General features: G+C 41.3%; 1 protein-coding gene across 2 annotated transcripts; it reads right to left on the bottom strand.

The window, feature by feature from the left end:
- Positions 1-3,525: 3,525 nt before the first annotated feature.
- PCNP (PEST proteolytic signal containing nuclear protein) lies at positions 3,526-12,878 on the bottom strand. Of its 2 annotated transcripts, none has more exons than XM_027894770.1 (5): positions 12,796-12,878; positions 9,041-9,261; positions 7,000-7,074; positions 6,443-6,498; positions 3,526-5,505 (listed from the first exon to the last, which is right to left on the bottom strand). In XM_027894770.1, the coding sequence occupies exons 1-5, from the start codon at positions 12,848-12,850 to the stop codon at positions 5,376-5,378; spliced, it is 537 nt and encodes a 178-aa protein (XP_027750571.1). In that variant the 5' UTR covers positions 12,851-12,878; the 3' UTR covers positions 3,526-5,375. The 2 variants fall into 2 exon arrangements, with proteins under 2 accessions (XP_027750571.1, XP_027750572.1); XM_027894771.1 differs by lacking the exon at positions 12,796-12,878 and adding an exon at positions 9,285-9,837 and having other exon boundaries at positions 9,041-9,209.
- Positions 12,879-13,134: the final 256 nt, after the last annotated feature.

Here is a 13,134-nt window from a genome sequence, read left to right as displayed (position 1 = left end):
TACTGCCCTCCTGGGTTGTGTCAGAACGTGGCTCTGCAAGAGCACAATGCTAACAGAACACCTTGTATATTGATACTGAAATTGCTCTGGCTGCACGACCTCTTGGTGGGGGAGGCATCTGCTCGGCCCCTGGACTGGGGTTTCTCTACAGCACTGGCACCCCAAGGCAAGCATCAGACAGCACTTCCACCTTGGCCTCTGCTCTGAGATAAATACTTGAGCAGGGGTTGTGGGGTGGAAATTTTCCTAGAGTGTCATCCTGGCTGAAGAGGTACAGCTGTACAGCTGCTCCTGGGCTGGGAACAGTGTCCTGTGCCTTTCCCTTTGCTATTACAGGAACTTTCAAGGCAACGCCAATGGTGCAGAAAGGCTGATTATCTTTTGTGGTTCATCCTGATTCTTAAGGGAAGTGCTAAGGGAGCTTTTTAGTGTATGGGCTCCCTGTGAGCCCATGTAAGTAATAAAGCAAGTATAAAAGAAAAACAGGTTTCAAAGGCTGAGTGCCGAAGGAGTAACATAGCCTTCTGAATTACTGCTGATCCACAGGGATGAAAACATAAATGCAAAACGGCCAAGTGATGTGTGGATAATTTTCACCCTCCCTTTAGTTTCTACTTGAACTAGAACCGTGTCATTCATGGCTCTTAAAGGAAGCAGGGTGAATTTCTACAGCACTGGAAGGGTGTTAGTAAGGTAACATTCAGGAGCCAGTCCTGGAGCTGCTGCTGATGGGGGTGGAACCCAACAGCTCTCAAGCAGTTCTTTACCAAAGACCTATTCTTGTGCAGAAGGCCCAGGACTGTTGGGGAACATGCTCACTAGTCTAATGTGACCTTGAGAAGCTCTGTAGAAATTAAGTTGGTCTTGCTCCTTCTGGGAGTTTTGTCCTGGGGGCAGTATTTTGCCTTACAGATGGAAACAGCCTTGCTAAATGATTTGGTGCTTTTAGAAGTGCAATAGTACAAGCTGTTGTTGTCATGGGTTTAAATTTTACATGTGAACAGGACTCTTAAACAAGCATCCAGTAACAAAAGCAAGGCATACCCTGAAACAGGCCCCAGTTTCACAACTGCCTGTTACTCACTGTTCTGCAGTGCCTGTCCTAGACAGTGGCAGCTGGTCTGTGTGTGAACAGGGAGGGCACCACAGTCACACTTCTTTCACAGAGGCACAGCTGTGATTCTGTAACTACTGAGCATCAGCCAACATGGTTTATGTGACTTCTGTGTTTTCTAATTATGGGAGGCTGGGGGAGAAAAGGAGAGATATTTTTATTAGAACTTGCATTACCTTTACGTTAATAAACTTGTGCTGCCAGGAAAACATCAACACAGGCTCATGACTTCAAGTTTCAGTGGAGCTCTTGCTCCATTTGTGCATTTGTCTCATCAGGAAATCCAATCCCAAAAACCACATTTATGGACTACACCACAAGCTTAGCTGACGTTTTTAAGACCTCACTGACCGCACTGCACCAGAAGTTCATACTCCTGATTACCAGCACTGACAGTCACTGCCATCATCCCTCCTCTCTGCCCAGCTTGAAAGCAGCTGGAAGTGTCCAGACTTCAAGGAGGTGTGTGCTGCAGTCTAAAGGTTTGCTTTGGTGACTAAATCTTGCTTGGACTCCCCTCACTGCAGACTGTTAAATGGAAGTTCATAAACAGAACCTGAACATGCTACATCCAGAGTTTAAGGGTAACAGTTCATGTTTCGTGCTTTTAATTCCATGGATAACTACGCTTCTACCCCAAGGCAGTGGCTCCACATTATTAAATACTAGCAGCTTTCCTAGGTAAGCACTATATAAGATGCCAGTATTTCAAAATTACAGAACAGCAGGAGATCCCTTCATTAATAAAACCAGAAGAATTAAGGAATGTTTACAGGATATAGTAAAAAAGCAAATTGTTAATCGTCCCGTGTTTATGGTGTTCTTCCATCTCTTGCCAGAGGAACTAGACAACAAATTATGGTGGGTTTAGAATATAACCTTCCCTTTTGTAGCTTAAAGGCAGGACTACTCAGCATTCCTCAGAAAACTCCAGCCTTTTTGCAGAACAACCTTTAGGGTGCTCACAGTGGGACACAGAGAGTTGGTTTTGCTAAAGGTCAGTGAATCCTGTGACTGGTTATCCCTGACATGGCACAAGCCTGAGAAACGGCACCTCAGAGACAGACTGGCTGGGAGTTCTTCCTTCTAAAACCTTGATTCTGAGAATCTGGACAGTGCACCTCCCACACTTAAAGAAATAAAATTAGTCAAGCGGTTACACGCAGGACTACCTAAAACACAGCCATAATAGTACACTGCACTGCTTTGGGGATGATTTTTTTTGTTTGGGGGTATTTTTGCCTTTTTTTGTTTGTTTTGGTTCTTCTTCTTTGGGTTGTTTGTTTTAATGATTTTAATATAGTTAACATTGGATGAGTTTGGATCCATTTACAACCCAGCAGGCCCAAAACAGCCCAGCTGCAGAGTAGCAGAGAGGAGGTTACCAGGTAACTCCTCACATCTTCACCTAATCTGTTCAGTGTTCTGCAGCCTGCTCAGGTGCTAAGTCCTGCTAAGCAAGCATAAGCCTTCTGAGATAAAACTACCCAAGTTAGACAGACAGACATTTTAACCACTGACAGGTATACATACCTTGCAGTCAATGGTCTCAGCACACCTCCTAGAAGCACTTAAAGACAGCTAAATCAGATAGTTTACCAGGAGTTTCAGGATTCTTGAACATCCAAAATTAAAAAACCATCACAGCAAGAACCAAAAAAACCACACACACACACCCAAACAAACAAACAAAACAAAACAAAACAAAACAAAAAAAAAAAAAAAAAAAAAAAAAAAAAAAAAAAAAAAAAAAAAAAAAAAAAAAAAAAAAAAAAAAAAAAAAAAAAAAAAAAAAAAGGCTCTCAGCACACCAAGACCATGACTACTGTAACTGTAACAAGAGCACACAGCTTCAAGCGAAGTCCTAGGTAACTTTTCCCTTTCAGGTCAGTCAGTTTTTTCTTTCAAGTGTCAGACATTAAACACCAGCAGACACCTCGTGGCTACAAGATCCAGCCTGTCCAGCACTCAGTCCTGCAGGGACTGTGGTCGCCTTGATCAACTCTCTTCCATGGAGCACTGAGAAGGAAGGGAACACTGCATCTGGTGAGGCAGGAGCACTGAGCTTTAGAAGCAGTCTCTCCCAGTCTAGAATTATTTACTGACCACAGGAGTAAGATAGATAAATATAACTTTTGCTCTCTCACTTGCATGGAAGGTATTTCCTAGTGTGTCTGCTCTTCTGCCTGGCAATTTCCTAAATGATTTTAAAGTACGAGGAAACCCTGGATATGAGAGTCTACTTGAGCCCAAGATGTGGAAGACAGTGGTGGTAGGTCAACTAAAAAATAACCAGATATTTGAGTTTTCTTCTTATTCACAATTCTGTTTTGCTTTTTTCCTAATACACGTGATCAACATAATATGGAGAAACTACTAAGGAGCACGAGAAAATAGCTGTTCACTATGAATTACCACTATCTTAAAGGGATTTATTTCAACAAACATAACCACATGTGATGAAAATAAGTGAAAAGTTTGCCTTGCCTAGTTCCAGTAATGCCCAAATCTGTTTCGGAAGTCCTGAAAGTCAGTTTTGAAAGTGTGTTTTGTTTTAAATAAACCCAGTATTTCTGCTATGGAAAAAAAAAATAATGTATACATTTTTATGTTATGTTTATAACAAGGCTTTTAAAGAAAACAGTTACAGGTATTCAACTGCATCAGACTTCAAAAGAAAAAAGATTACACATACAATACAAAAATACAAAAAAATATTTTTTAGAACTTACAAACTCAAAAGTCTAAGTGGTCAGAGCTTTCCTAAAATAATAATAATAATAATAATAAAAAAATACACTTCAAGATGCACTTTCCTTTCTGCACTTGCAGGTTCAACTTCAGTATGAAGGTTTTAGAGGCAGGATAAAAGCAATTAATATATTGGAATTCTACAACCAGTTCCTGGCTGAAATTAATTTAGGGGTTGACACTATCAGGTATTTGAGTTTAAAAAAACTCCTTGTGCTTGTTTCGGGGAGGGGGAACGCAGGTGGCGGTGTTGCTGTTGATAAATTTGTTTAACCAGTTCTGATAGTACAATGTTTTAAAAATATGCTAAAAAAATATGACTAAAATTTAGACAGTCGTTCCTGGTCATTACTGAAATCCTGCAGCACTGTTCTGCAGTATGAAAGCCAGAAAATTAAACTGACCAGACTAATGTCATGGCTGAAAATCACTGCAAAAGGCAGACAGGCAGGAAAAGGTCAAGTTTTATTTCTGAAGTTGCCACTTGTTAGAAGCATTAGGACTGCAGACATAGTATTCTTTGACCTGATAGTGTCCACTGAGGTCACAGGCATCAAGGCATTTTGTTTTAAATGGCAAGTCAGGGAAAGTGCATCTTGGATTTTTCATACTTAAGCAGTGAGTTACTGATTTTTGGTGTGGCTTTTATTCCTTCTAGGCATAGTAAAGAAAAATATTTCAACCAAATGTGGAGCTTAATGTACATTAGCTTGTATTTTTGGTGGTGGCTTTCGTGTACCACTAGGAAATGCTAACAAGCACTGCTCAAGGCTAATGATTTAAGAGGAGCACACTGAAAATACTGATTTACCTTTGTAGTGAATATTCTTTACAGACTGTATCTAATATACAGACAAGGCCCATTTCCTTAGGACGAAACAGACCACAGAAGGTTACACATCCTACATGAAGTTTTAAACAAAATTAGAGCTAAGTTACCAGAGCCACTCAGAGCAACATAATTCCTACTTTGCAGAGACTTAACAAAAGGTGACTGCAGGGAGAAAAAGAAAATCCAGGTTCTTATTATTTCCTGTGTAAGATTATATTCAAATTAATAGTCCAGTAACACTTCTAGCACAAAACAATGCTCTCTCTTTAGCAGAACTCCTAGAAGTCAATTGTTTCTCCTGTTATGAAGAGGGAGCCAGAAGTAAGAATGCATGAGCATTCAATTTTAGCCTGATTAAAGAGACAGTAACCTTTTTCATCCACCTTATTCAATGACTGGCCAAAAAAAAAAAATTCTTAAAAAGGTACCACTCCAATTTCTTTATTATCTGTAACCTTTTGAAACTAATCACATGAACTACAAAATTAGCAAATGCCTTGAAATCTGTATACAAAACATAAATTACCTCTAATTTCAAACTAATTCGTTAGTGTACCACTCAAAATCTTAAAAAAGTGGCTCCAAAGATAGTCTCATACCATTCTTAAAAAAGGAAACTGTTCCTTTAACGTTACACCCTCCCCTCCCCCCAAACACCCAACTTATAATCCACATCATTTAGTTATTTTCTTGGTCATGGACATTTCCAAGATGAGATTTTATATTTCGTTCCCATAGCTTCTGGTTGTCAGAAAATCCATGCTTTCCTTTATTGAAGGAATTTGGTCCTGCTGAGGTTGGTGTATCCCTGTGAAGAAGCAAAACAAGAACAGTTGAGAAAGTCAGCTCAGCTACAGTGGTCTGAGCAGTGTGACACTGAAAATACCAATTTCAAGTCCAACCTGCTGCCAAGAAACTACCACATGTTTCTTTCTGTTACATCAAGCGTCCTGACTGTCAGCAGCTGCAATTTGGCCACAGAACTGATCTCTCCATAGCATTTCAAAACAGAGCGATGAGATGGGGCAGCAGGAGGTGGGAGTGGCAGTAACTGCTGCAGCCGGGAAGAATTCTTTGCAAGGATTAAAAAACTGAGGATCCTAATTTGCTACTGGAGAAAAAAACCACACCACTAAACTAGAGGACCTCCAGATGGATTAACTTTAAAAGCAGTCTATCATGATAAACATCTTTAAAACATATATTCTCAAAATTCATCCCTAATTTAAGCCAAGCCTCTTCTGGAAAGGTCCCTATTAATTATAGGCTTGGCCCTCTACTCAAATCTGTAGCAAGAAGAACTACATATATTTGTTTAAGTAAACAAGCAATTTTTTTGTCTTTCTGAAAGAGATGATTTGCATCTTCCCCTCCTACAGGAGTTAAAAAACCTCACCAGACTGCCCTACTTCCAAGGCAATTTACAAAATGGAGAATCAGAAAGACACATAGTGGCAAGCAGAAACTCCCACCTATTACCTTTCCAAGAAGATAACAAGCTTCTATTTAATGCAGGATCAATTTCTTCATCACAAAGAAGGCAAATAAGATTCTAAGTTCAAATGTAAATGTACTACTTTTAACCTACAGACACAACATCTGAAAATTCTGAAAGAAAAATCTCTGAGCCTATTCTATCTTCTTGTATTTCTAAGCCATCTGCGAGATCTGACCGGTGCTGGAGGAGATCAGAGTCATTCTCACACACTCACCCCTCCCCAAACCACAGCTAAAAGCTGACCTACCTTCCAATGTTCTTCATGCGCATCTTGGCTTCTGGAGGCATTTCTTCTGGTTCGCTCTGCAGAGAGAAAGGAGGTTAGAGTGTGGCTGGGCACTTGCCTTTGAACGTTTCAAATGCCTGACAAGATAAAGGATGGACTCCAGCCCCACAGGAAAGCAAAATGACTTAGGACAGAACAGAGGTTCTACAAGGTTATAGACTGAAATACAAATTCCTTTGCTGACCTCTGTGTAAGAAGGAGCAAGGTATTTATGACATAACAAGATATTTAGCAAACCAGAAGCACAACTTTCCTTCACTTCCCCTTTATTAAGCCCAGAGAAAGCAACCATTAATTCAAATTATGTAGTGCATCTCATTTTCAGGGAAAAGTTATCAGCACGTTAATGACTTCTTGAACCAACAGACAGCTACAAAGTTGTGCATTCGTAAGCAGAAACACAAGAGATGCCTCTAGGTTGAAAATTCCTGACATTTATGTAGAAAACCTTAAAGAACCCACTCTCTCTGCCTCCCACACCAATGGTATTTTGTGTTGATCATTCGCTTATTACTCACATCTTCATCTTCATTGAAAGCTGCTGCTACAGAAAGGGTTTTTGGAGCCAGGGTTGGAACAGGCTCTTTAGGCTTCTGAAAAAGACCAAATAAGCAAATAAAGTGAATCTACTAACTCAAAAAATCTACCCTTTTCATTTAAAATACTTTGCTAAATGAAGTCAAACATCTTCACTGATATGGGCAACCAGGGGGAAAAGTTTTTCCTCAAATCAAGCACATAAAGGTGTCTCTAACAAAAAAGGAAAAATGACCGCTTGTTTAAGTGTGATACACTCTGAGCAAGCTCAGTCCTCTCTTATTACAACTCCCCACAAGCAGGTCTTCACTTTCTAGCACACTGCAGGGCGACTCAGCCACTGGAGCATGACAGGAACAATTAAAAAGATCCTGGGTAAGTTGTAGTATTCAAAATTTTACTATGTCACTGTTTCTATTATTCTTTCGGAGTATTCTCATCCATCAATGTCAGAAAGATGAATATATTTATTCTCTTGTATTTTAAAAATATAACAGCTTTCTGGCTTATAACAATTCAATACTTTCAAACGAGCATCAGTGTGTATCACACAGGCCACTTAATATAAGGTTCCTTTAAAAAGTATTATTTTTATTTCCAATAAGAACCTTCTTCTATTTAAAAGTGTAAGAAGCCGTCAAACTCACAACTGTTACAAGGAATACAAAAGTGGTACCAAAAGCTGTTTTGACAACACTAGGAGCCAAGTCATCACTAACAATTTGCTTCTACAGTACTACCAATTATCTAAACCAATGACATACAGTGCTTTCTCCATTTTTACTTTACTGGTGATTATTTAATATATACTCATAGAAGCTGATGCTGCAGCACAGTCCTTATGCAACTGCCTACAGCTGTTTTTTACTGACAGTGTACAACACTGAAACACTGTACCATATTTAAAGCATCTGCTCCGCAGGAATGGGTAATGTTCTAAGGGACTAAAAATGACTGGAAAGAAACAGGATAAGTTTCAGCACTGTCCCATCTGGTGCACTGTCAGTCACCCAGTAAATGGAGTGAGCCAGAAATCCTGAGCCCAATTTATTGCCACTGCAAGCATCTTCTGACATAAGAAACCGAAGCGTGCCGGTGGCTCGGAGAAGGCAGCTCTGTCAATTCTTTCTCAGTCTGAGCTGACCTGATTGCATTCATACCCTAGAATGCTGCCAGCCCACATCTCCCATCTCAAAGTAACAGAGCACTCTTTTAATCTTTTGCAGATCTGTAGAACGCTGGCACTGCAGGTGCAAGCCTTTCATGATTACAGTTTGAATTTAGTGCAGACAAGGATTTATATCATATCCATCACAGTGGTAGGCAGGAACCGTAAATGAACTGTATTAGATGGAGAGGCAGTGCCAGGCTTGTCCTTGCCCAAGCTATAGAGGACTGCTTTTGAAGTAAAGAGACTCATCAGATTCACATCTAAACAAGCACAAGGATACGCTGTACCGGACAATAAAGGGGATCAGAATTCCTAGCAATCTATGTAACAAAGCCTCATCTCTTGCAAAAAGTACAAATGAATCATACTGACCTTGCAAAGCACAGGCAAAGTCATGAAAAATCAGCTGTACTTCCCCATCCAGAATAAGATCTTTGGAGTGGGAGACAACCTATTAAGCCATCTAAGAGATGCTTTCTTGTAGCTTTAAGCATCCAATAGAATGAGGCTCCCAGCACTCATTTCAAAGTAGCCTGAACAGTTTAACAAGTCTGCTCATTTCCCTCGGGAAATTATTCCAGACTTATCAAATCTCATTATGAAGTAAGTCTCTATGTTCAAAGATCTACAGTTCATTTCAATCAAGTCTTTTGCTTCCTAAGACAACTGACCTGTTATTAATCACCTTGAAGTACTTACACATGCATAACTAGCTGGCCCTGCAATGCTTGCTTAAACTTTACCAAGTTACCCTCGTAGAATTCAAGGTTTCCCTCTGCGAGGAAGCCTCCCCAAAGTACTACCCTTTTTGCCTCAGTTTCCCTGAAATTAAAAGCCCTTGGGCAACTTACATTTGCTCCTAGTTTGATGGATATTGCAGATGCCTTCTTTGTTGTCTGACTGCCTATGGAAAATCCAAACTTGGACATTTTGGCAGGAGCAGGCTTTGTGGTGAAGTCTTCGGCTTCTTCATTAGCTGCCCGTTTCTCTGCGCTGCGACTCGAACTTTCTCCTCCATTACTGGAAGAAACAGTCTTAGTTTTCACAGGTTTTTCTGCCTCTTCTTCAGGTCCTGGTGAAGTCGAAACAACTTACCAAGATGAGCTACTTTTACTGAGCAGATTGATGGGAGCAGCAACCTCAAAAAGCATTATACTCTGGGTGCAATAGGTAACGTGTTTTTAGTGACAGCAGTTTCCACCAATGTACATTTAGTGGACAGCAAAACACAAACAGGAGAAGAAACTGCAAGCACTCCACTACTGGTAAAGAACTTCTTTTGTATGAGCCAGGAAAACAATCTTGAAGCACCATCTCTTTATTTAGTATGGAAGTCAAAGTTCACGTAGTAAATTAAATGTAGATGACTAAATCTTTTTAGGGTTTTAAGTTGCCATAGATAAGCTTTGATCACTGGAATCCCAATTCCAAATCTAGAGTAGATAATCTAAGTTAAAATTAATTCTACTAAATTTCTACAAAATCATGTCCATGCCAGTCTCTAGGCTTGTCTGGCACAACTCTAAAACCATGGGAGTGACTGCAATGAGGCCGGCTGTCTCAATCATCTTTCAAGTCACTGCTTGTCCGCATCTCATCTGTAATAAATCTGCCAAGCTCTGCTTGAGGAAGGAATCAGCACTAGAAAACATATGTGTATATATATATATATATATATACGTATATATATATATGTATATATATATATATATATATATATATATACACATATATATATACATATATTTCATCTTTTCCAGGTTTGTATGAAGTCATGGCAAACATAGCAGCTGAACAGTGAACCACAGATTAAAAAACACTCCAGTAACATTTTCATTCCTACATAATCAGGTTCTTCAGCTACACCAAGAGACAAAGGTGTCCTTGGAAAACTCACACTGAATATAGTAAATGCTTCAGCAAAAAGACACTTCCTTGCTGCTGCAATAAGCAAATCCCTGCAGTAGCAGGAGAAAAAAAAAAAACCAACACACATTAGGGAATGCACAGGGAAGTGCTCACAGTAGCAGCTTGAGAAAAACTGGAGTTAGCACCAGTTCATCATTGTATCAAGTGGAGAACAGGACCTTCCACGCACAGCAAATTCAGACCATCAGGGAAAAAAGCTAATGGCAAAAAGCTACTAAGTAAGATGGAGCAATGGGAGAGAAGAAAGTCTGAACTGGAGGTCAACAATAATGCAGCTCTGAGGAAAAAGAAGCAGCAAACAACATCAGGCCAGAGGAAATCTAGGGACACCATCTACATACATGTATTTGCTATTTTCCAAATCATAAGCAGTAGCATATACCATTTCAGCAGCCTTTCTACCCCACTCTTCCAGCTATCACGATAAGTAATTGAAACAAAAATAGATTTATTGTTTACCTTTGGAAATATGGCAGATCATAAAAAAACATTTTGTAACTTTAATCAGTTTCACTGTATTTAAAAAAATGGTGCTAATCTGCAGTGCTAGAAATTTGACCCAGAGATCATAGATATAACAGTGAAAAACCAAAGAGGAAAGAGAAACAATCAAAATTTCACAAGTGACCTTGGGTACTGGTAGCCTACTTGGCACAGTGTACCAAACAACAATCTGCAAGACTAGAACGTCTTTAGAGCTAATCCATGGAACTGCATTAAACAGAATACTCAAAGTCTAACCTAGGTACACTGGAGAATGTGATTCAAGGGTAAGTAGGAGATTCATTTGCCTTAGAAGTGCTGGAACCATGGGCCTAAAAGTCTTCTTTTTCATAAGATACAAAATCCACAGCAGCCCAAATCTCAGGGCACACACAGAGGACCAGTACAGGCTCTGAAAACAGTGCTAGCTTGAAGCTAGTGACACTGAAGCTTACTTCTTTAAGGGAAAATTCTCAAATACTGCTAAGCACAAGGTGAAGCTTAACACAACCTACTCACATCTGTTTTCTCCCCAAATTTTAAAGAGCATCTCTCTCAAAATTAGCTCCTATCCTTGCATTCTGAGTGTTACTTCTAGGCTCGATGTAGGATGAACTGCAGAGCTGTAAGGGGCACAGGACAACTGGGGAAGGTGGGCAAGGAGCCACTGGGCTGTTTGATTTCTGCAGGAAACAGAAATGCAGACACATATTAACCATGAAAGAGGTCTCTCCCATGCCAGTGCATGCATATATATATATATATATATATATATATATATTCCAAAACATTAAGGCTTCTTTATTACTTCCTGGAGACATCAAGGAGATCATACTTCACCTACAAAAAGCACCAGCACTATTTCCAAAACTAGACTGATCAGTGCTGTTTTTGTGAATCACAGAAATAAAAAGCTGTCCTGCTGCACAGAGGAGTTTTACTCGTGTGTATCAGCAAGCCACATGAGTGCACAACCTCCACTCTCCAGGTGGCTGCAGTGACAAGACTGACAGTGCCAGCTGCACAGCATTCCAGGATCCAGGAGCACGACCACTGGTGGGGGTGGGAACAAACCAGCCACAACTAAGTTAATTCTGAGATAAACCCCACTAAAAGTGGCAGAAGCTGAAGATTCCAAACTACTTTCAAAAATCATCCAGGGGTAACTATTCTTCCTCAGGATCGAGGTACCATAACTCGTTAAGATCACGTTCCAGCACACCAAACAGCACACAGGGCACTATAGATCAGTGATGTACTGATGCTGTCCAGTTACTCTACTACTAATACAAACAAAAAACCCAAAAAATCAAACGCAAAGACCCGCCAAAAGTCAAAAGAGAGCCAAGGGTTCAGGAACTACCTAAAATCAAGTATTACTGTTCAAATATTCGTGATTATCAGAAATAACATCCACTGTTGAGGCTGTCCTAATTGATTTACAAGCCTGATTTAATTTTTCAACAGATCAAAGAAATGCCCTCTGCCTACAGATATATTTAAGCTGGAAAAAAACCCACCAAAACCGAGCTACAACAGAAACGAAAACATACCAGGAACGAAAAGTTTTATCTTTGAAAAGACATTATCTATCCTCTCAACTTTAAATCAAGGGAAGAAAGAAGAAAAGAAACATCCCATTAAAAACTTTTGAATAGTGCAGAAAAGACAAGGCTGTCCAATCACGATATAAATACTACAAAACTAAATCACAAACTTACAGATTGCTGCCAAGCAAAAAAAAAAACCAAGATACTTAAAAACACAATTAAGGAATATTCACTGTACCCATTTGTAAAAAAGGTATCACAGTTGTTAAAAGTAAAGCTTTAAGGTGCTGTCTGCATCTTTACAGGCAGCAACAATCGAATTTCCTCTCAAAAATATGTGTAAGTATTCCGCATATTTTCAACAAAGAGAAACAGCACATTTGCGTGGAGAAGATGTCACAGTTTTACAAAAGCGCCTGTAAGGCTGAGGACAGCAGGCCCAGACGACTTGGCCTCTCCTCCAGCGCAGCCCCCTCAGGCCCGGGCCGCCCCCTCTCCCCGCAAGGCCGGGCATCACACAGCCCGGCCCGGCCCGGGCCCGCCCGGCCGGGGAAAGTACGCCTGGGCCCTCCCCACCCCTGTGGGCCCAGCGTGGACCCCATTCCCCCCCCAGGGCTCCGCGGCGAGAGGCGCTACATGTTCACCTCCTGCGGGCTGCGGCCGCTTCGCCTTCTCCCCCTCGGCTCTGCCGTCCGCCATTTTCCCCCGCCTCCGCCGCCGCACGCGCCGCGCACGCGCCGCGCGCCGGCCCCGCCCCACCACGGGGCCCCGCCCCTGCGGCGCGCGGGCACGGCGCGGTGGGAACGCGGGACCGCGCGCGAACCCGGGTGAGCACCGCTCCCCTTCCCCTTCCCTTCCGTCTGCTCCTCTTCCCTTCCCCTTCCCCTTCCCTCCTCTTCCTCACACGGGCAGTGCCAGCCCCCGGCACCGCCCGCTGAGCCGCTGCGTCACGGCGATGGGGAGGGACCGCGGCCCCCGCCGCG

This window comes from Empidonax traillii, unplaced genomic scaffold (assembly GCF_003031625.1).
Source record: "Empidonax traillii isolate 1590-97213 ecotype Southwest subspecies unplaced genomic scaffold, ASM303162v1 scaffold442:size488032, whole genome shotgun sequence".
In the NCBI taxonomy this organism is placed as follows: Eukaryota; Metazoa; Chordata; class Aves; order Passeriformes; family Tyrannidae; genus Empidonax; species Empidonax traillii.
The sequence above is the reverse complement of the archived record's forward strand: the minus strand, read 5'-3'. Positions and strand labels throughout refer to the sequence as shown.